General features: G+C 40.1%; 1 protein-coding gene across 8 annotated transcripts in view; it reads right to left on the reverse strand.

Annotated features, from left to right (window-relative positions):
- Positions 1 to 24,651, reverse strand: part of RBMS3 (RNA binding motif single stranded interacting protein 3) — an 860,635-nt gene that overhangs the window by 131,296 nt on the left and 704,688 nt on the right. For all 8 annotated transcript variants that reach the window (XM_075547116.1, XM_075547121.1, XM_075547113.1 and 5 more), the window contains exon 8: positions 16,356 to 16,402. In XM_075547116.1, coding sequence (XP_075403231.1) covers positions 16,356 to 16,402 — 47 coding nt within the window. The remainder of the gene's footprint in view (positions 1 to 16,355; positions 16,403 to 24,651) is intronic.

Genomic DNA, 24,651 nt, shown 5'->3' on the forward strand with positions numbered 1-24,651 from the left:
ACTGAGATGGGAACAAATGGCAGAGCTTTTTAGCCATAACAGCAAAGCAAAGACAATTTGAAAAATGCGACTTTATATTTTTGGACCTGGTGATAAATGCCTTGCCCATGCTGTTACATAGAATTGGGGATGAAGTCTGTTAGCACACTCTTTTCCCGAAAATACCTTCCTTTCCTCAGAGATGCTGCTTTCTCAAGAGTCATACAGTCTTGTGTGTCTGGCAAATGTCCTTTATGTCCTTAGCCAAGGGCTTGTAAATCAGAGGCAGTTTTGCCTGCCAGGGGACATTTGAAGATGTCTGGAGACAGCTTTGGTTGTCACAATTTGTGGGGATGTGCTACTGGCATGCAAGTGGCTGGGGATGCTACTAAATATTCTGTAATACCAGGACAGCCCCTTGAGACCCGGAATCACCGAGTGCGAAACGCAAGGGCCATTTGGAGAAACTTCGCTTTAGGCATGTGAGTTCATGACCTCACATGACGGGAGAGCAAATGGCATGTGGTTAAGTGAAGCTCACTAAGTGATCTGTAGGATTAACAGCTGTCCTTTGGAATACTTCATATTTGTCGGAGTGCAAAGAGTTACTTGGTTCGTTGGAAGTTAGAAGTGCCTCCCATAAATCCAGCAAATTCACTTCTAGGCCCATAATGGGACATTACGTTGCCTGCAGAAGAGTCATCTTCAGGGGATTTGGTAGTCAGTAGTAATATGGTGAAATCTTATTTCACTGACGATAAAAATAACATGGATCTATCAATAACCGCAGGGTAAAATGTTCCTTACTGTAGGGAAACACAGAAAACCCTATTTGCACATGGAAATAAACAATGTTGGCTTGTGTTTCAGGTCCACAGGCAATATTGTTAGAGTCAGACCCGTGAATACTATCCTCAGGGTAACACAATAGCACAAGATTAATAAGTTATTGGGCATTTTTATTGTAATACCAGCATAACCTTTGCATTAGATTCCTCTCCTACTGTAATAAGATAAGGCTTCTGTATCACTTAATATCAAATGCCCATATAAAGCAGCTGGCAAAATAATGCCATTTAAAAAATCTCTTTTCACATCTCCCCCAAGAATACATTTTATTTAAATCAAACAACCCAGGGGCTTTTTACACAGCAGCCCTTGTGAAAAGGCGGAGGAAAGATGAGATTGTGAATATGTGGCGGGGAGAATTATTTCCCACCTCCAACGTTCATATTTGCGAGTGATGGAATTTCAAAGTTAACTGCTAAAAAAAATAGAGCCATACTAATAAATTATAGAGCCCTGCCAGGTAGCTCTGGGGAGAGGATGGGCATTTTTGCCCTCCTAAGCTAGTCCTGGGGGTGTAGGGGTGATGCCTTGACTGAGCATCAGAGGGCAGCACTTTGAAACCATCAGCACCTCCCCAGGGGTAAGATAGACTTTCTCCTCCCATAAAGGGTTACCTTTGGGAACCCACCCGGGCAGTTCCACTCTGTCCTGTGGGGTCACTGTGAGTCAGAATGGACTCGCTGGCAGTGCATTGTTCCAGTTAGCCAAGAGTAGAAAAGCACAAAGCATTGTCCTCTTCTGTCACACTGCGGACATTCATTCGCGCCAACCTTCTAAGCCTTAGCGAGTCCTGACACTGCAGGGATTTTGAAGCATACTAGTCTGCAGAGGTCCAGGAAAATGGCGGTGCCCGTCCCCACCACCACGTCCTGGGTTTGGCATTGTCTAGGAACAATTGTGGTGGTCACAATTTATGGGGGGTGCTATCTAGTGGGAGGGATATGCTACTGAGCATCTAATATATAGAGGCCAGAAACACATCTTACCATGCACACCTAATTCTGCACGGTCCAGGTCTACACAATATGGACTCTTCATTAGTCAATAATTGAGAAGCCTTGTGGTCTTTCCCTTTAATGCGCTATACCTTATTAATGTAGACGTCTTGGGATTCAGAATATGAAATATTTTATATCCTTTCAGGTACTATGCAATTTACAACTTGACCACATATGTGCTTGCTCATAGAACCCTTCCTGTTCTGTTTACAGCCACGGGATAAGCAGAAAAGCGACTTGCCTTCGGGCCAACTCTGATTCCTAGTGAGCCTGTAGGCTAGAGTAGAACTTCCTTACAAGGTTGCTAAGGCTTAATCATTATGCAAACAGACAACCACACCCTTCGCCTGCAGCACGCCTGGTGGGCTCAAACTGCTGACCTTTAGGTCAGCTGCCGAGCACTTGATCACATCACCAGGTCTCCTGAAGGGGATGATTTCACAGGATAATAAAATCTATTCCTTAGTTAGGATGTGGGGCAACTCCCCAGGAAAAGCTCCTTGGATCGGACCTCTGTCAAGACGTTTTCCCAAATCCTCCCTGCAACTGAGTAGCTTCTCCTCTGTGGTCTTGCAGTATTCGTGTTCTTGATTTTATTTCAAAAAATTTTCTAACGGTGCTCATTTTATTTGTTTGAAAGGGGTCTCTTGCCCAGCCCTACTTCCCAGTACCCCATGATGTCTCCCCAGAGATCTATTGTCACCAATCTCTTGTGTAGTCTTCCAGCATTAGTTCATGTAAATAAAAATAAATAGACACATAAACCGTATAGTGCTTTATGCTGGGAGTTTACTACTTGTATTCTCTTGTGTATGGTTAGAATTAAGTATTTATCCCTTAGTTGATAATGAGAAGGTTTTCTTTTTGAAATTTGCATCCATAAAATGGCTTTGTTCTTGTTGTGAGGTCGCATGAAGTCAGCTCAGACTCATAGCGATCTCAGACATTTGTGACGGAACGAAAAGCTGCCTGCTCCTACGCCATCCTCAGAACCACGGCTATGATTTAGCCCATTGTTACGGTGGCTGTGCTAATCCAAAACGACCTCAAACAGTATACTATACGTAGTGCTGTTGTCATTAGCTGTCATCGTGTTGACTCCCAATTTATGGCACGCCAGGCATAAAGGAATCACACTGTTGCATTCCGTGGCTACCTTTGCGGAAGCAGAAAACCAGGCCTTTCTTCCCATATGCAGAATGCAAAAACAAACAAGCCCAAATCACTGCCATCATGTTCATCTGACGCCCAGGAACCCCATAGTCCAGGGTAGGACTGCCCAGCGACAGGTTTCTGAGGCTCTGCATCTTTATGGGCGCGGATAGCCTCGTCTTCCTTTCTTTCCTTGTTGGGTTTTTTTTGGGAGGGCTGGGAGAGTGGGGAGGGCAACTGATGGTTTGAACTGCCACCACATAACCCACCAAGGGTCCTTAATATAAATAATGGGCATTTAAAAAACATGATGAATCAATATTAAGTAAGGTTTAATAAGATGGACTAGATTGGCGAGAGTTCCAACTATATTTTTAGCTATCATTTGTTCCATGTAACTGTTTAGCGTCAGTACCATTGTTGTTTCATAGAGAAGGCTACTAGTATGAATGAACGCACATCTGGTTAATGATGATAGTGTTAGAATATCTGTCTGGGCAGGATGGTTCAGAGTATTCTTGCTGAACAGCTACTTGCCCTGCTTCTCTCGTGACTCATTGTGTGACAGTCTGACTAGGTTGTAAGATTTGTGGGGGGCGGGGGGAGCTCTTGAAATGAGAGTAGTGCTAAAAGAAAATCGTCATGTCTGAACCTGTGAGCAGAAAGAACCCCAGGTGCCCCAAGCCATAGAAGTGAAAAATACCATGGTTTATTATAAGAACCAGAGATAGTTCATTTAAATTATGGTAAATTATGAGTTAGTGGGTTATGTTCTATAGTTACTGAAGGCCAGTTAATATTTGAAAGGAGACAGGTAGGTAATTTTTGTGATTATATTTGATTTTTAAAAAAATTTCAACAAGCAATGTGGTTTGAGAGAATGTTAGACAAGAAATAAGTAGAAGAAAATCCAGTACAGACAAGAATGATAATAGAATGAACTCGCCAGTGAGAAGGAAGGAATGGATTGGAGAGTTTTTCTGTGTGTGACAGATCAGTATGTCCTTTCTTATTTCTTAATGAAATTTATTGTGAGTTATGTGCAGAGTTAATATTTTAGACAATCAACTTCCCATTCAATAGCCCAAACCACTCATCAATGCCAACATTCTACCCCATGTGTCTCCTCTACCTTTCTTTCTGTTTTCCTCTCTTGGACCTGGTCGTATAGTAATGTGTTGGGCTGGATCAGCAGTTTGAAACCACCGACTGCTTCACAAGAGAAAACCAAGCTTGTCTACTCCTCTAAAGAGTTAATCTCAGAAACCCATCCAGGCTGTTCTACCCTGCTCTATATGGTCACTATGAGACAAAATCAACATGATGGCAGTGAGTTTGGTTCATCATGGCCTGCCATCTCCCCTTTACCCAAGTCTGTACCTTCTAGTCTATTGCTTCATCATTCCCCACTTGCACTCCCTCCCATGGGAATTTCCAAAGTCTGCTTCCTTTTGTACAAAAGTCCTTGTCTTGGGTTTTATCCTTCCACAGTATTTTTCTTAACAGTTTGTCCTTTTGATACTGACCAAGTGCACTCAGCATAATGTTCTCCAGGTCCATCCATGTCGTGGATTTGCTTTGTGGTTTCATTGGGGTATTTTAGCAATGCGTAGTAATTCCACTGGATGCCTGTACCAGCATTTCCTCTTCCATTCTTCTACTGATAGGCATTTGGGCTATTTCCTTTTTCTTACTATTGCAAACACTGCTGTGATATACATGAGAACGCATATGCCTGTTCTTGTTATGGCTTTTACTTCCTACTGTATTTACCCAACTGAAGTATTGTTAAATCAATCTAGGTAGTGCTGTATATCTTTCCACCATGATTGTACATATTTACAGACCCACTCCACCACTCATTGGTTTGTTTGTTACATCCTGGTGGCTTCTATGCTTCTGTATGGCTAGAAGTATTGCCACAGATATTTCAAATGTCTGCATAGTCAGTCATGGTACAAAGTTTCAGAGGAGTTTGTAATCCACGATTAACTTGGAAGAAAGGACTGGATATCTACTTCTATAATTAATCAGTGAAATTTTTTTATTGGAACATGATCCAAACATCATACAATTCAATAATTCAGTCATATCAGGAAGCACTGTACGTACCACAATCCATTTTAGAATATTTTCTTCCTTCTAGAACTCGTTGTTAGCTCCCCATTTCCTCCCAACCATCCTGCCTTGGTACCCCTGAGGATCCCTTAACCCAATTACTGATTCTTTGTGTTCACCCCGCCTGGATTTCATATACCAAAATCCAAGAAAGTTACCAACGAGTCAAAAAGGCTATGGACAATTGCAAAATAAAACAGAGAAAAAAACCCAGTTGGAAAGAAAACAAAATACTAAGAGCTAGAGCAAACTTACAATGGGTCAAAAGAGAGACCAAGTGCTAAAGTGTGAGAACCCTGTTTCAACTGTCCCAATCCACTTTCCAGTGCAGTGGGTGTGATAGCAAGGCTTTCACACCTCTGCTCTGTGGTCAGCGGAGAGTCACCAGACGCTTCCTCCATATGCATCCCCCCTTCACTCTTTTTTAACTGCTAGTACTTTTAGATGTGTCAAAAAGAGGATCAAACCAGTTGTTACATTTTAATCTACTATAATCATCTCTACAATACTCTCTTGTCGATGGCCAGCCTATTTCCATCCCTTGATGACAGACAGCCAGTGGAACTGTTATGGATCACAACCAAACAATATCTGATTTGCTAGCTTTGTGCCCATCATCTGGAGGGATTCATCACTAGAGGAGGACAACATGTCTGGGGGACAGAGGGACAAACAGGGTGAAGAAAACTGTTGGTGAGAGGAGATGATACCATCCCTTCCATGATGGATACACACTTGTTGGCAATTTTGAGAATTGCACACACTAGGATACCCTGTCTTATGAGGCATCAATTCACCATAAGTCACCATCAACTTCATGGCAGCCAACAAGAGCAATGTCCATTGAGTCTGTGAAGGCTATAGTAGGAGATAGTACTGAAAACTAGCATGGCCCACCTAAACAATAATATGGAGTATTTACACTGAATTCCTCCAAAAAGTAGTATTTCTGAACGTTTTTTCTTTTCAATTGGTTTAGTTTGTATGAAAAAGGGTTGATGAGGATAATGAGCCACATCAAAACATCCAGATAGCAACAGCTAAAGTTATAAAACACCCAGGTCGCTAAAGTGGAAAGAAGAAATGATCAGGTAAAAGAGCTGAATCTAAGATGTCAAAGGGAAACTTGAAAAGACAAAGTATTAGAATAATGTATGCAAAGACCAGGAGCAATGGCTGAGCAGCATGCCACTGTAATTATGTGCCACAATTGACTAATCCCTTCATCGGTTGATGGGCACTTTGGTCATTTCCATTCATTTGCTATTGTGAATAAGCAGCATTGAACAAAAGTGTATGTCTGTCTGTTCATGTTCTTATTTTTAGGTCTGGTGACATAGTGGATTGTGGGCTAGACTGCCAAGAGCTGGTCAGCATCCCAAACCCACCAGGCCCTCTGTGGGAGGGAAGGTATGCTTTCTGCTCCCCTAAAGACTTGCAGCCTCAGAAACCCATAGGGGGAGCTCTACTCGGTCCATAGGGTCACTATATGTCAGAGTGGACTCAGTGACACCGGGTTCAGAGTATATACCTGGGAGCGGAATTGCAAGGTCATCAGGTAATTCTATATCAAGTGTTTTTAGAGAGATCTTCTGTAACATTTTCCAAAGTAATGTAACATTTTTGAGCTTATCCAACAACTAATAAGAGTTCCAATATTCTCACATCCTCACCAATATTTATCTTCTTTACCAGTCACATTTTTTGTCAGTGTAGATGGAATCTCTCCTTTTTGATTAAGAACTTTTCATCTGCTGATGGACGCTTGGATGTCCTCTTTGGTAAAAGTCCTTGTTCATGGCTTTGGTCCATTTTATGATTGGCTGGTTGTCTTTGTGTGGTTGTTTCAATTTTCTATAGATATTAGAGATTAGATTCTAATTGAATATATCATTTATGGGATTTTAAACCCATTTTATCGGTTACTATTTACTTTTTAAATAAATCCATTTGGTGGGCATACACATTTTATTTTCAAGGGGTCCTGTTTATCTAGTTGTGCATCTTTGTAATATTTATGATTCTCTTTTCTAGTTTCCATAGTTTTCTCCTCACATCCCCCGCCCCCAGGAATTGTAGTTTTAGGTTTAATACGTAGGTCTTTGAACCAGTCTGTTACTTTTTTAACTGTGAGATAGGTGTCCTGTTTCATATTTCTGCAGATGGATACCCAGTTTTGTCAGCACCATTTATTAAAGAGACTCTGCTCCCGCTAGTGGACCTTGACCCTGCCAACAATCGGTCACTCACAAATGGACTGGTTTAACTCTGAGGTTTGAATTTACCTTACGGGACTGTGTGTCTGTTGCTAAACCAATGCAACTCAAATTCATGCCCATCGAGTCAATTCCAACTCACAGTGACCCCGTAAAGCAGAGCAAAATTGCTCCTGTGCATTCCTGAGACTGTTAAACCTTAGGCAAAAGCAAGCCTCCTCTTTTTTGTAAATTGTTTTATTAGGGGCTCATACAACTCTCATCACATCAATTGTGTAAAGCACATTTGTACAGTCATTTCCCTCATCATTCTCAAAACATTTGCTCTCCACATAAGCCCTTGGCATCAGCTCCTAATTTTCCCCCTCCCTTCCTTCACCCCCTCCATGATGAATCCTTGATAATTTATAAATAATTATTTTGTCATATCTTACACTGTGTGATGTCTCCCTTCACCCACTTTTCTGTTGTTTGTCCCCCAGGGAGGAGGGTATATGTAGATCCCTGCAACTGGTTCCCCCTTTTCACTCCACCCTCCCTCTACCCTCCCAGTATTGCCACTCTCAGCACTGGTCCTGAAGGGATCATCCGCCCTGGATTCCCTGTGTCTCCAGTTCCTGTCTGTACCAGTGCACATCCTCTCATCTTGCCAGATTCTCATCATTTGAATGCAGAGCAGATAGTGGTTTCAAACTGCCGTCAGCGCCCCAACACATATCCCACTATGTCGCCAGAACTCCTCAGAACCCAAACCAAAGTGTTTCAATTACAGCGGCCGTTGCATGTATTTTGATATAAGGGAACACGAGGCCACTTGCTTTGTTCCTTTTCTTTAATATTGCTTTAGTCAGTTTCTTTCTGTTCCATATGAAGCTGGCGAGCAGTCTCTCCACTTTAATGGAGAATTGTTATGATCTGTATTGGAAGTATACTCTATCTGTAAGCTGCTTTAGCTCTCACTTACATTTTCATTACATCAAGTCTTCCAATCCATGAAAGCAGGATGTCTTTCCATTTTCTGTGGGTCTCTTTTAGTCCTTTCTAGTAGTGTTTTATAATTTGAATTGTAGGTGACTTTTATGTGTTTGGTTAGGTTAACTCCTAGGTATTGCATCAATTTGAACACTACGGTAAATGGTATTGTTTTGTTGATTTCTTTTTCAGAGTACTCTGTAGTATAGAGGAAATGAAATGATTTTTGCATGTTGATCTTACACTCTATAACACCGCTATTAGTTACAACAGTTTTCTTGTAGAATCTTTGGGGTTTACTAGCTATAGGATCATGTCATCTACAAATAGTTTTACTTCTTTTCTAATTTGGATACATTTTCTTTCTCTGTCTTGTGTTATTGCTCTGGCTAGAATGTCCAGCAAAATGGTGAATGAGAGCAGTGGTAATGACTGTTCTTATCTCCTTCTCATTCTGAAAAAGAAGGCTCGGAGCTTTCTCTAATGAGCATACTCTTGGCTATTGCTTTTGCACATCTAGCCCTAATCATGTTGAGACACTTCTCTTCTATTCCTAGTTCACATAGAGTTTTATCAGTGAAGAATGTTGAGTTTTATTGAGTACTTTACAGCATCAATTGATGTGACCATATAGTCCTTTCCCCTTGTTTTACTTTTGGGATGTATTGTATCGATTGCTTTTCTAATATGGAATCATGCTTCTAATCCTGATAGGAATTGAACTTAAACAGGATGTATGATTTTTTAATATATATTTTTAATAAATCATTTTATTGGGGGCTCTTACAGCTATCACAATCCATACATACATCCATTGTATCTAGCACATTTGTACATATGTTGCCATCATCATTTTCTTTCTACCTGAGCCCTTGATATCAGCTCATTTTGTCCCTACCCCTACCCTCCCTCCCTCATGAACCCTTGGTAAATAATAAATTATTATTATTTTCATATCTTATATCATCCACTGTCTCTCTTTACCCACTTTTCTGTTGTTTGACCCACTGGGGGCAGGGTTATATGTCAATCATTGTGATCGATTCTCCCTTTTTCCCCCCTACCTTCCCCTTACACTCCTGGTATCTCTATTCTTATTATTGGTCCTGAGGGGTTTATATTTCCTGGATTTCCTGTGTTGCGGGCTCTGATCTGTACCAGTGTGCATGCTCTGGTCTAACAGATTTGTAAGGTAGGATTGGGATCATGATAGTGGGGGAGAGGAAGTATTAAAGAACTAGAGGAGCGTTGTATGCTTCATCGGTGCTATACTGTCCTCTGACTGGTTATCTCTTCCTTGTGACCCTTCTATAAGGTGACGTTCAATTGTCTACGTTAGGTATCCACTTTGCCCTCCCTCTCATTCACATTGATATGATTTTTTTGTTCTGGATCTTTGATGCCCGATACCTGATCTCATCGACACCTTGTGATCACACAGGCTGCTGTGCTTCCTCCATGTGGACTTCGTTGCTTCTCAGCTAGGTGGCCACTTGCTTTGGTCATTGGCTTTCTTTTTACTGTTGTTATTTTGTTGTTTGTTTGTCTTCCTTTGTTGTTTTGTTTGGCTTTGCCTTGTTTTTTTGCTTCTTATTGTCTCTATATGTCTATGTAGATCAGATAGGCAGTATAAACAATTCAGAGGAGAAAACAATGGGACCAATGGTTAGGGGGGGTGCACCAGAGAAAGGGAGTTGGGAGAAAGGAAGAGGGGTGTCAACCAACTTAGGGACAAGGAAACAACTGATCTAAAATTGATGGCGAGGAGGCCATGGGATGCTTGCTGGGGCTTGATCAAGGGCAATGTAACTGTGAGGAATTACTGAAACCCAAATGAAGGCTGAACATGATAGTGGGACAAGAAGAAAGAAAGAAAATAAAGGAAAGAACTAGGAGGCAAAGGACATCTATAGAGGTCTAAATACAGGCATGTACATATGTAAATATATTAATATATAACGAGGGGGGGATAGAACTCTGTACGCATGTCTATATTTTAAGAATTAAAGTAGAAGATGGATATTGGGCCTCGACTCAAGTACTCCCTTAACACAAGAACACTTAGTTCTAATAATCTGGCATTCTGTGATGCTCACCTTCCTGACACAATTGCTGAAGACAGAGTGGTTGCATAAGTGAGGTAGTTAGTTTATTGTGCCAACCTGGCTGATAAACACATGTGGGGCTAATTGAAAAGCAGAGGGATGAATGGCTTAATGAGCCTCACCTTTCTAGTTCTGAGGTGTCTTGCTTGGATCATTGGACCAGGGTGCAGTTGCCTTAGCAGTTCCCTGCTTAAGTTGGCAAGGCTCACTTCCTGCTAGACATCCCCAAGGAAAAGACACATGGACCTAACCTGATGCAGCCCTGAGTGCTGCAGCAGCCATGTGGATACCCTTGCCATTCACTGATTTGGCTTTCCTCCTGCAGTCGGCATCCTAGTGTGTGTTTTGTGAGATGGAGGGGGACTTTGTGGATTGGTGTTGGCCATATGGGTTAATGTTGGACTTATGGGCTTGGGCAGTATTGGGTTGGGATGTTTTCTTGATGTGCACTTAACCTTTATGTAAAACTCTCTCCTATACATGAGTTTCTATGGATTTGTTTCTCTAAAGTACCCAGACTAACACAATAAGCAAATGTGGTGAAGAAAGCAAATGGTGTCTGGCTATCAAATGATATAGCATCTGGGTTCTTAAAGGCTTTAAAAAATATTTTACTGATGTCTGTTGGTTAGATTTTGGTTGAAAAATTCTGCATCTATCGTCATTAGTAAGCACTTCAAACATTACTGGCTTTCAGCAAGTAAGGCATATTATCTGCACATCAAAAGTTGTTGTTGAGTCTGATTCCAATCCCGACACCAATTTTTTTCTGAATATAGTCCAGCTTCTCTAATTATTAGTTCAGCACATAGATTGAATAAATGTCATAAAAGGGTACAATCCTGATGCACACCATTCTAGATTACACAGTATTCCTTTATTCTGCTCAAATAACAATTACTTCTTGGTCTACATACAGGTTCAGCATGAGCACAATTAAGTACTCTGGAATTCTCATTCTTCACAATCCTATCCATAATTTATTATGATCACACAGTTGAATGCTTTTACAAAGTCACTAAAGCACCAGTAAACCTCTTTCAGGCATTCTCTTCTGTCAGCCAAGATCCATGTGACATCAGCAATGATATCCCTTGCTCAATATCCTCATCTGAATTCTTTTAAAATTTCTGTCAGCTCCCTATAAATGTACTCCTGCAACCATATTTAAAATTATCTTCAACAAAATTTTACTTGGTTGTGATATCAATATTATTTGATAATATTCATATTCCATTGGATCACTCTTCTTTTTTCTTTTGGTTTTTTTCTTTTTCTTTCTTTTATCTAATAATTATTTGGGGGGGGCTCTTACAACTCTTGTTACAATCCCTACATCAATTGTATCTGACATATTTGCACATATATTCCATGGTTCTAAGACATTTACTTTCCATTGAGCCCTTGGGATCAGCTCCTCTGTTTTCCCTCCCTTCTCCCTCCTCCCCAGCCCCCACTCCTCATGGCCCCTTGATAGATTATAGATTGTTAATTATTTTCAAATTTCACAACGACCGCTGTCTCCCTTCCCCTCTGGTTTCTGTTGTTCTTCCCCTGGATGGGGGTGTGTACCATTCATTGCGATTGGTGCCCCCCTCCCTCTCTACCTTTTCCCCTACCCCCTCCCCTCTTGCTATCTCTATTCCCACTCCTGTTCCTGGGTTCCATGTGTTGTGAGTTTTATCTCTTGCCTATGCCTATGTACATGCTCCCATCTAGTCTAGATTGGGAAGCAGCACTGGGGTCATGATAGTGGGGTGGGGTAGGGGGGTGAGGAGACCGCAAGGGATCAGAGGTAAATTGTGTGACCCATTAGTGCTCCACTGCACCCTGATTGACTCAACCCCTCCCTGCGACCCCTCTGTGGGGGGATGTTCCATTGTCCATAGATGGGCTTTGGATCTTCATTCCAACCCCACCTTCATTCTCACCAATGCATTTTTGTCTGTTTGTTTATTGTTTGTTGTGAGTTTTCTGATGCCCATTGCCTGGTCTTGATGACATCACACGATGGTGTGCTTCTTCCATGTGGGCTTGTTGCTTTACTGTTGGATGGCCGCTTGTTTAACTTCAAGCCTTTAAGATCCCAGACACTATATCTTCTAATAGCAAGGCATCATCCTCTGTATTGAGGGAATATATGAGCTGAGGCCCCAGGCCCATCTTCAGCTTCAGTGTGTTGCTGTATAAATATATGTACATAGGCCCAATACCGCTATTGTTATGGATTTGCATATTTATATAAGTGGACACTTCTGCTAATCTCCCTATCTATGCCTTTGCTTCCTACAGCTTGCCTGTTTCCTTTTGCCTCCTCCTGCCCCGCCATCACTTTTCCCCTTCTTCCACCTCTTAGTGCTTCCTCTCCACTAGCTTAGTGTTGCTCTAGCCCCCGAGGAGCCCCAAAAATGGACTTTGAGCTAGGAGGGGCAGCCCCTGGATGAGAACCAGCAAACAGATCTGGACCTATGTTGGGGTTTCCCCCCCCCTTTTCTTTCTTTCTCTAGTCTTTTTCTTTTTCCTTTTTTTCTTCAACTGTATGTTTTCTTATTGTTCAGATTAAGACATGGATGGTTTGCCTAAGTAAATGGGTGGAACCATGGGAGGGAAGTCTGGGGAGAAGGCAATGGGGCCAATGGCCCTGGAAGGTAGTGGGGGAAGAAGTCCATGAGGAGAAGAGTATGGTGAACAGATGGCATCATGGACAGGGGCACAACTAGGGAAGCAGAGATCTTGTTTTTGTTTTTTCAATTAGATTTTCTCAATTAAAAAATTAATTTTATCGAGGGCTCTTACAGCTCTTATAAGAATCCATACATCTATGATATCAATCACATTTGTGCATATGTTGCCATCATCATTTCAAAACATTTTCTTTTTAACTGAGCCCTGGGTATCAGCTCCTTTTCCCCCCTCCCTCCCACACCTTCCTGCCCTGTTGAACCCTTGATAAATTATAAATTATTGTTATTTTCATATCTTAACACTGTCCGCTGTCTCACTTCACCCACATTTCTGTTGTTCATTCCCGGGTATGTTGAGATTAGTTCCCCATTTCTCCCCCTTCTCCCCTCTTCCATTTCTCTTCATTTCTCCCCCCACCTTCTTCCTACCCTCATGGGATCACTATTCCCATTACTGTTCCTGAGGGGTTTATCTGTCCTGAATTCTGTGTGTTGAGGGCTCTTCTGTATATCCATGTACATGCTCCCGTCTAGTCAGATTTGTAAGATTGCACTGGGTCATGATGGGGGCAGCAGTGGGAGAAAACATTAAAGAACTGGAGGAATGTTGTGTGTTTCATTGATGCTATACTGCACCCTGGTTGACTCATTCCTTCCTTGTGACCCTCTGGGAGGAGTTGTCCAGTTGTCTACAATTGGACTTTGGGTCTCCACTCCAACCCTTCTGGTTCACATCAGTATGATTGTTTGCTTGTTTTGTCTCCTGATACCTGATCTGTTGACACCTCGGGATCACTCTTCTATGAATCTCTTAGAATCATCAGGCCAGATGCATCTTTGTACAGTCTAATGCTTTACATTATAATACTTTACCTTGAGTTTTAGAGGTCCTCTTTGAAATTTCCTGTTCAGGTCTTCATAATTTCTCTTTTTAACTAATGTATATTCAAAAGCAAGTTTCAGAGTCTCTTCTAATATATATCTTGGCATTATCTTCTTCTCTGTCTTTTTTATTGATTTTTTACTTTCTTCCCATATGATATTTTTGATGTCAGATCTATTCATGGGATGATTTTTAAATCCAGGTGGAATATAGATATTCAAAGTCATTCTTTGTCTCTTGTGCACTTGTTTTAATATTTTTCAGCTTCAACTTGAACTTGAAAGTGATGAGCAATTGATGATCTGTTTTGTGGTTGGCCACAAGCCTTGTTCTGATCAAGGACACTGAGCTTCTCCATAGTCTCTTTATGCAGATTACAGTAATTTGATTCCTGGTATTACATGTTTCACGGTCCACATGTATGAAAATGTTCCATTCATGTCAGAAATAGGTATTTTTAATGAGTAAGTCAGTGAACTCACAAAATTCTATCATGCGATTTCCAGCATAATTTTTATCAACTGGCCATATTTTCCAATTGCTGAGCCCTGGTTGTATAGTGGTTACACATTGTGTTGCAATCTGCATGGTCAGTAGTTCAAAACCATCAACAGCTCTGTGAGAGAAAGACTGGGCTTTCTACTCTTGTAAACGGCTACACCCCCAGAAATCCACAGCAGGTGTCTATGAGTCAGTATTGACTTCATGGCAGTGAATTTGGTTTCGGTGGATCCCTTTTTTGTTTTGCCATTCAAATCACAGTAATTATCAATGAATCCAGATTACATGATTGATCAATTTTAGACTGCAGAAGTTGCGAAAAATATTCAATTTCCTCATCTTTGCATTAATGGTTGGAGAGTGGATTAACTGGTCTTCCTTGTAGGCATATGGCTATTACTTTATCACTGACAGTATTTTACTTCAGAATAGATCTTATATTGCTGGTTTTAACCATAAATGTGATACCATTCCTCTTCAGCTCATTTTGGACATAGATCATGTGATTAAAAATGGCCAGTACCAGTCCACTTGAGCTATTATTCCTAGGATATGAATTTTATGTGTTGCATTTCATTTTATACAATTCCAATTTTCCTACCTTTATACTTTGTACATTTCATATTCCATTTATTAATGGATGCTTACAGCTGTTTCTTCTCATACAAAAGTACTCAGAGTTTTATTCCATCCGTGGCATGAAGGTTGATTCTGCTTTGAGAAGGCAGCTTTTGTCCAGTCACATTTTCAGTATCTTTCAACCAGAGGGGCTCCTCTTCTGTTACTGTATCAAGCAATGTTGCACTGACATTTATGAGATTTTTGTCATCGACTATTGAGAATAGCCCATCATTTCTTTCATAGTCTGGAAGCTCCACTGAAACCTGATTACCAGAGATGCCCCTATTGGTATTTGAAATACCAATGACACATGCCGAGCATTACAGCAACATAGAGACCAACACTAGTCTGACAAAAAGAGTCAATGATGTTTGTAAACACTTTCAGTAGCTCACAGATTTTCATTAATTCTCATAGAATAGAGTTCTATGCCTTCTACTCCTTTTGGTGAAATCTTCAATAAGGCCTGCGTGTTGTGGATTCCTTTAGGAAGACTTTCAGACAATCAACTGAAAGCCACAGGTAGATCTAAGATTAAAGACTAGAAAAAATAAAAATGACCACTTATCTAAAGTCTGATTCTCTCTTTGGCAGGGTATGCAAAGCAATGAAACATGATTGGCAAGTAGAAATAAAGATTCAACCAAAGATATCCAGATCTTAAAGTATGCCATGTGTTATAGTTTAATCATCCTAGTTTTCACATTTAAAGGCATGTGACTTGTTTAAGTAAGAGGCATGATTTCATGATTTTCAAACAATTAAGATACAATCAACTGAATTACTAACTTGACTTGTATTAGCTTTCCTCTGAATTTCAGAATAAAAGAGTAAAAAAATAATTTACTGATGTAGAAATTAACCAAAGCACATTCTAAAAATTACTGAAAGTTCTACATAGAATTATTAGCAAGGGTAGCCCACTTGTCCTAGAGAACTACAGATAATTCTTTTAGCCCAGCTCTATCGTCACTCTCTCTTGAAAATCTGTTCCTTACTCTTTCTCAGAGAGAGTGAAAGAAACAGAGAGCAACTGTGAACAAGAATGAGAAAAAGTAGATTCAAAACAGACAGATGCTTGGAGAAGACAAACTGAAGTGTGTAAGAATTACTGGAATGAGAGGTGCTATGCATGCAGTCACTGAGGAGAAAAGAGAAAAATACAATGGTGAGACAAGTTTGGTGTATAATTTTTGTTTAAAGACAAATTTGAAATTTTCTGCAGTATTAAGATAACCAAGATGCAAGTTAGAATACATACAATGTGCTCTACTTACCCATTCTGTATGGCAGCTGTGGGGTCATAAGTCAGAGCCATCCCAGCCTGTGTGTAGTGAGGAGAGGAAAGAAAACAGAGCTTATATTTTTATTGTGATATTCAAACCACTCAGTATACACAAAGATTTTATCTCTACATGACATGAATTAAGCTCAATTTATCCTACATATTACCTACTCTTACTGCCATGACTAACATATGTACTAATTAAAGATTTTTGTAGTTTATATTATATATCCAGGCAAACGAGCAATACAGCTTGGATGGTGCCATTATTCCTCCGTCATAAAGTATCTGCTGTCTAATATAGTATCCTTATAATTTGTCACTGTTGCCAAAAGCATCTATTGCGTAATCCATCATATATATATATTTATTTATTTATTTAAAAAGTAATAATGGATGTTGCCATAAGGATAAAAGTAAAGGCTACCTGAATTTATTTGATCCATTAGAAGAAAATGTAAAAAAAACCACCTTATTTTAAAATAGATCATGTGCTTCAATGTACATAAGTCATAGAGTGATTGTCCAGGCTATTACTATTGGCTACCGTACTCAGAGAGGACTTCTAGTGATGTCATGGTTATCTGTTGGACTGTGATAGAAATCATCATCAGCCCCTCAGGAGAAACACAGGATTTTCTACTCTCAGGAAGAGTTACAGTCTGGGAAACTCACAGGGCTGCTATGCGTTGATATTGACTTGGCAGTGAGTGAGGTCGCCCTACTAAGAGAGGGAGAATGTGAAGGCCATTTCTACATGATAGACATTCAAGGCCATCTAGGTAATCAAAGGATTGTCTTACTTGTTTCTGAGAATAACAATGTCACTGAAAAACTATACTTATATAATGTGGTAGTGGTTTCAGAAAAAAATAAACTTTATGAATACTAATTCACAGGCTATAATTATCCTCAAAACAACCCCATGAAGGAGGCAGGTGAAATAATTCCTCCTTTTAAATAGATGAAAATGCTAATGCTTGGAGAAGTCAAGTGACTCGCCTAAGGTCAGATGGAGGCAGAATTGAATTCAATCCAAATCTTCCCATGGAAGCTTCTTTTCAGTCCTCGACGCGGACATTGGTCTATGTGACCGTCTGGACGCGTCACCCTCTTACTTTGCAGACCGTCAGCATGGTCATCAGTCATGAGCAGGAACGGAGTATAGAACGATATTTAAAGCAGTCTACATTGTTTTTCAGGGTTCATTTATTCTTGGAATTTATCTATCTATCTATCTATTCTTGGAATTTAAAAGTGAATTCAACAGAAGTCAATTTTCTGGCTTTGATAGTGTAATGCAGGATGTTACCACTGGGGGAAACTGCGTGAAGCATTGCATAAGCTCTCCCTGAAATACAAACGGGTAGGCTTCCTAACACAGGGCCTGAAGGCTAGTGGGCAGCTGACCACATTCAAGTCTGAATTCACAGGTATTATTTGCCTAAGTATGCTGAGGTGGGCAGAGATCCTGTTAGACCATAAGAGATTAAACCTGATAGGTATCTCCCCCGGCCCTAAACCACTGCTTTTTGTTTAAATCATGAGATAATCATGATGTCTTTTCCTACTGCTTATTTTCCAGCGGTGCTCAGAAACCGAAGGTGTCTAATTATACTCTGTTGAATTATACTTCTTGAATTATACTCTGTTTTAAACGGTCACTTCTTATGCCAGAATTGTGTTTTTCCCCGTCACACTGTATCTGAATCCCTCCTGGAAGGTAGTTAATCGATGACTTATAGTTTGGAAACTACAGTGATCATCAGTAAAACCTAGCTCTTTGTTGAATACATATTTGATAATCATAAAAACCAAAGCTGATATCTTCTTTTATCTTGGGCCGTTCCACCTCCTTTGATAGATAGGCCATCACAAGCAGGTGGCAACACACAGAATGAAAAAATGTATGTTTGGAGTTAGACAGACCTGGAGTCAGACAGGCATGACTTAAAGTCCTGGATCAGTTACTGCTAGAGTGTGGCCTCGAGCAAATGATGATTTTCAGCTACATATGTGGCAGATAGATATATTTAACCCATTTGAGCATCAGTTTCCTCAGCTGTTAAATGGAACAATACTTTCCTAATTGGCTTGTTGTGAAATATGTGTCTATAAAGCACCCTGTATAGTGCCTAGAGATAAGGCATATACAGATATAATTAAATAATTATGACAAGGCAATATGTAGTAAGTGTCATATGAGTGATATGCATGAGGTGTGGAGAAAGGAGACTGGGGGTGATCATGAAAGGCCGATGGAGGAGGGTCAGCGGTACAGACCACTGAATAAAATGAGTAGGATTTGCCACAGATAAGGTGAGAAGTCAAGGTGAGTTTAGGCAAATGGACCAGAAGGGGAACATGTGTCTACATATAATATAACATGTGCAACAAAAAATAAGATCCAAAAGTCAGGATAGAAGATCTTGATTGGCAAGCTTCACTTGGTGATTCAGTAAGCAGCTTTAATAGAGGGGGTAAATTATCAAAGAGGATATGGGCCACAGGAAATAGCATGGGGCCCCTAGAAAACAGAGGGTCTAACTTTGAGACAGGAGATGGAGAGAAGCTGAGGTGAGATTTTCACTGAAAAGGGTTAGGGAATTAATATATTTCACGTACACCACGATTTTGCCGAGGGGCGGTCTTGCCTTTTAGAACCTTTGTCTAGAGGAGCCACAGAAGTGTCTGACCCACTGTCTGTGTTAACTAAGCAAGGACAAGGTAAAGCAAGAACGTTGGAACATAACCCTTCGACTGAGTATCAACAGCACCACACGAGGCAGTGTTGTGCGCGGTTCAACTTCATGTGTAACCGATTGTCGAGGCAGAATTCTAATGTGGTCTAAATGCTTATTGTGCATTCTTTGTCTTTTCATGTCTTCCAACAAAAGTGAAAAATGAATTGATTTTTCTGCTGTCTAGCTACCTTTTATCCTAACCTCGAACCATGAAATCACCATTATGTAATTACCAAATATTAAGGCATGTCTACTAACTCTAGTGTCACACAGAAAGAAAAATCACTTGTAACGAAATAAAAATGTCACACCCCATATGTGGAAAAGTGGTGTTTAATCCTGTCACTCTCTTTCCAAAAGGGAAATAAAATAAACATGGCTTCTCTCAATAAACATTAGAGTCACAAATATTTTTTATTTTTAAAATTCACATTATTTGTGTATCGAAGCTATTTATAATTTATTTATCATATAAAGAGGTATTTTTTGTCATTTCTCAATAGCAGTTGAGTTTTGGCTTAGTATTTTGGCCATGAAAGAGAATATTTCTGGACTTTCCAGAACAAAATCTGTCCCATAGGAGCTGAATATTTTAGATGAAAAAAAATAAATGGCTTATTAGGATAGAGTATCTTAATTATTTTCAACAAGCACGCATTCACTGAGGGGAATAAAAGAGCAGTTTGACATAGGACTAGCTATTTGATATTTATAGCTGCAAGGATAGGTTAAAAACAGGTAATAATTGCAAAGCATACACATTGGGTGGATCCTCTGCAGTGTGCATATGCTTGTTCTTACCTGAGGAAGAAAGGAGCACTGATTTTAGCAAAGCCCAGTGAGAAGATGAGCAGAAATAATTGTTTCACCCCTTTGAAAATATTTTTATACTATAATATGAATGAGAGGTGAGGTCAAAGAGTATGAGGTATCAGACATCTTTTAGGGGCGGGGGAGGTTGTTTGGCTTTTTATTGTTTGGGATTTTTTTTAATTAACTTAAAAAAAATCATTTTATTAGGGGCTCATACAACTCCTATCACAATCCATCCATCCATCCATTGCATCAAGCACTTTTGTACATTTGTTGCCATCCTCATTCTCAAAACACTTGCTTTCTACTTGACCCCTTGTTATCAGCTCCTGTTTTCCCTTCCCTCCTCACTCTACCCCCATAAACCCTTGATAATTTATAAATTATTATTATTTTGTCATGTCTTACACTGTTCGATGCCTCCCTTCACCCACTTTTCTGTTGTCCATCCCCAGGGAGGGGGTGATATGTAGATTCTTGTAATCTGTTCCCCTTTTCTACACCCTTCCTTCACCCTCCCAGTATCACCACTCTCACCACTGGTCCTGAAGGGATCATCTGTCCTGGATTCCCTGTGTTTCCAGTTCCTGTCTGTACCAGTGTACATCCTCTGGTCTAGCCAGATTTGTAAGGTAGAATTGGGATCATGATAGTGGGGGGCAGGGGGAGGAAGCAATAAAGAACTAGAGGAAAGTTGTGTGTTTCATCATTGCTACACTGCACCCTGACTGGTTTGTATCCTCCCCACGACCCTCTGTAAGGGGATGTCCAGTTGCCTACAGATGGGCTTTGGGTCCCCACTCCACACTGCCCCTCATTCACAATGCTATGATTTTTTGTTCTTTGATGTCTGATACCTTATCCCTTCAACACCTCGTGATCACACAGACTTGTGTGCTTCTTCCATCTGGGCTTTGTTGCTTCTCAGCTAGATGATTGTTTGTTTATCTTCAAGCCTTTCAGACCCAGATGCTATATCTTTTGATAACTGAGTACCATCAGCTTTCTTCACCACATTTGCTTATGCACCTGCTTTGTCTTCAGCAATTGTGTCGGGAAGGTGAGCATCACGGAGTGCCAGTTTAATAGAACAAAGTGTTCTTGCATTGAGGGAGTACTTGCGTGCAGGTCCAATGTCCATCGAGGTAGCAGACAGGAAGATAAAATGCCTAGAAAATTGAACTATTGGTATTTCACCATAGATTTTCTCTTTTTGCTTGATACTAGAGGCATTGTAAGTAGATATATTATAAATATATGATTAAAATATGTCCAATCTTCAGTAAAATAGCAAGTGGTCCCATAAAGATTTCCAGTTTGGAAACCTACCAGGACAGTTCTATCCTTTCCCATAGTGTCACTGTGCATTGGAATCCACTCTGTGGAAGTGCATAAGTGAATTGAGATTATTATTTTTTTTTTTTAGCAAATGCCATGTACTGAGTTGCGACAAGATGAGTTCAGAACGTCAAAGACAGGGATAATAAAACTTTCTAGATGTGTCTTTAAATAATTTGTTTCTTGCTAATGTTTTTTATTAATATTTGTACTTGTTAGCTGTGTATGGTAAAAATTTAGTGGATGCAGTTAGGCAACTCCAGAGATGACATGTATAAATGTGGCTTGAAAATGATAATGTGTTCTATATTTTAGCGTTTGCTATTTTAGAGAAAGCTTACCTGTCTGCTTGTTTTAAACATGAATTTATTCATCAGTGCTTCTCTTGAGCAATCCCTTAAGTTGACAAATGATCCCAGGTTGTGTTCAATATGATCAGAATTTTGACCAAAAATATTTTAAATTATATATGGTTAGAAATACAATTATAAATTCAGTTCAAAGATGATAAAATGTTTTTCTCCCTTCTTTTGTTTCTGACTTTCTGAGAGTGTGTATAATGAGAATTAGTTTTATAATAGTTGGAAAACTTACAATTATATCCTCTGATTTATCAATTTAATTTGGGGAGATCAAAGGTATATCACGTAAGAGTAATATATACCAGAGGATGATCAGAAGTAAGCTTGATAACGTGATGAAGGTGTCAGCCTTGCAGGGTCAGTAAGGCAGACTTGCTGTCTATGCTTACCCAGCCACGCCACACATTCCCTGATTCTACCTATTTTTGAGGGTACACTGAACCCCAAATCTTTGTCTCAAACTCAAGAATCCGTCCTGTAGTCCACACTAATCTCTTTTAAAGCTTCCACCATTTCTTACTTGTGAATACGCTTTCATAATAATCTCTCCCCCTTCAGTCATAACTTCCTTTCAATACATTAGCCAGGCTATTTTGGGTGTCAGGCTTGATCTTAAGAGATGGGTATCTAACCCCAGCATGGCCTTTCATTTCATGGCACCCTGTGGCCTTTGAGATGAAATAGAGCCCTTGAAGATCAAGTCTCTGTTAACTAACAAATTCCAAGACATTCTTGCGTAACTGCGGTCCCCACCCTTCCACATCTTGACTTCCACATGACCTTTGGGTCTTTGCAGTTGCAGTTGCTTTGCTGAAAACTCTCTGCTTCACTCTGGTCTCCAGGGAAATTGCAGCTCTGCTCTTTGAGCTCCAGAGGAATTGTCAGGGCCACAGAAAGCCTTCTCGAACTCTCCAGGAAGCATTAAGTGTTATCTGTGCCTGTGGCTGGGAGCGCGTGTCACTTAGCTGTGGGCTTCTCTCACCCCCGTGGCTGGGTCCACCCTGGCGTCTCCTCTTCCTAGGGCAGCCTTTGGAATACGACTATAGTACGAGCTCATCACACGTTCATGAACGGGACCAACACACTCACGTGAGACTTAGGAAAAATGATGAGGTTGAACTTTAGTTAAATTTTATATATGAAGGGTACATTTGAGTAGGTTTTGCATTTTTCCGTATTTTAATAGAAAATGTCCTTGTAAAAAACATCCACTGGACCCAGATGACCTTCTAAAGAAACTCTTTCATTTGCTGACAGATAGTCTAGCCAAGGGGACAAGATGATTCAAGATTGCTGTGCGACCTTCCTGACGCCAAAGAATGGGAAGCCAGGTGTGTTTGGACCAACTCATGAGCTGAGACTTGGTGGAAATTAGAGGTAGTTGTGAAAACTCAGAGCCCCTCTTCTCCACGTTACTGAACCAGAGTGGGGAAGAGAGAGGCAAGATTAAAAGCCAGCTTTACACATTCAGGAGTTTGTCAGGAACCAAATAAATGAGAATTAGGGATTTAGTTGCTTCTAAAAAATATAGCAAAAGTACCCAGATAGCAACAAAAATCAATCTCAATGTTTGGGAATAGGAGCCTTGTTATTTCTTCTGGACTACGTGGATACAATATTTCGTGTTTGGTGTTTGCAAAAGCATTCTTGTCACACACACACACAGATGGACACGGCAGATAGATCACACAGACCTAAGACTAGAGGTCTGAGAATGTTCTGACTTCACAGAAAAATCTTGATAAAACGGGACACAGATGAAAAGGTATGACAACTTTGTGCGATTGTAGCTGGCTAAAAGTCTCAAAATCTTGCAGGAAAGAGTTCTAGTCTGATGTTGCCAGCTAAAATAGAGTTCAATTGAGCCTTGATTGATAGACATAAAAACAGATCTGAGGATACTAAAATATTTCATATAGGTTCTTCTGGTTTTATCTTGATCTAAATGTCTGAACTTCATGGATTTTAAGACACTTTTAAAATTTACATGACAAGACTTCTGAAATTGGAGTTGCCATGATATTGGGTGGTATTTCCATTTGGCAACTATCCTTTTCTTTTTATAAGTTGTTCCGATCCTTCAAAGCTGTTAGAGCGACACTACTTCAGTCAAGAGAATACATAAAATACACCTGTGAGGCAACAATATCATTAAGCAAAGCTACATGGAATAGAATGTACATGATAAATGTATTGTGCATCAAAATATATTGTCCATAAAGCTATCTTGATGTATAATTCCAGGATGAGTTTTATTTTTATATTGTCTATAACTTTTGTTCTAATTTTTTAAAAATCTCTTTCCTGTCCATTTCAGTAAGTAGTTCTGGAAGAGAAGCACGTGGTTCAGAACCAAAAACGGCAATAGGCTTCCAGAAGTAGGAGCCACTTAAAAAAAGACCAAACCTTGGCCTTCCGAATTTGTAGCATCATCTTTAAATTTTTGTATTTTGCTACCTGTGGGAGAATGTGCTTTACTTCACCTGCTGTATAATTCTTACATAATGTAATAAGAGCGCACTAGTAGAATATTAAACTGAACACCCCAGTCGTCACACAGAGGCAACATTCTCCCCTTGGGCAGCTGATGGGATGGAGCAGCTTACCATGTAACAGACATGGTTCCCCAAAACCTTTCTGAAACCAACGTTGTGCCTTTCAGCAAGAAATAGTAATAATGTTCTAAGTGTCATTAATGCCATTTTTGTAAGGACTTTAAAAATCCTTTTCCAGAAGCATTTGGTAACACCATCCTCAATAGTTTGTACATCTGGAAGAAGAAGTTCAAAGAGCATTCAAACTCAGCTTTAGTTACAGTTTCTGCCAGAGAATCCATTTCCCAATCCTTTGTGAAAACCATTAACACTGGCACTGGGTCATTAAGATACTTCCTTTGTCCAAAATAATTATTTCGAAGGCTGCTGGGAAATACTTGATCATTAGAAGTCTTTTCTTAAAGTTTCTCATAGCCACCAAGTTGGCATAAGCATCTTTGGGATTCAAAATTAATTGTCATTATTTGTCACTATGA

This window comes from Tenrec ecaudatus, chromosome 4 (genome assembly GCF_050624435.1).
Source record: "Tenrec ecaudatus isolate mTenEca1 chromosome 4, mTenEca1.hap1, whole genome shotgun sequence".
Classification (NCBI taxonomy): Eukaryota; Metazoa; Chordata; class Mammalia; order Afrosoricida; family Tenrecidae; genus Tenrec; species Tenrec ecaudatus.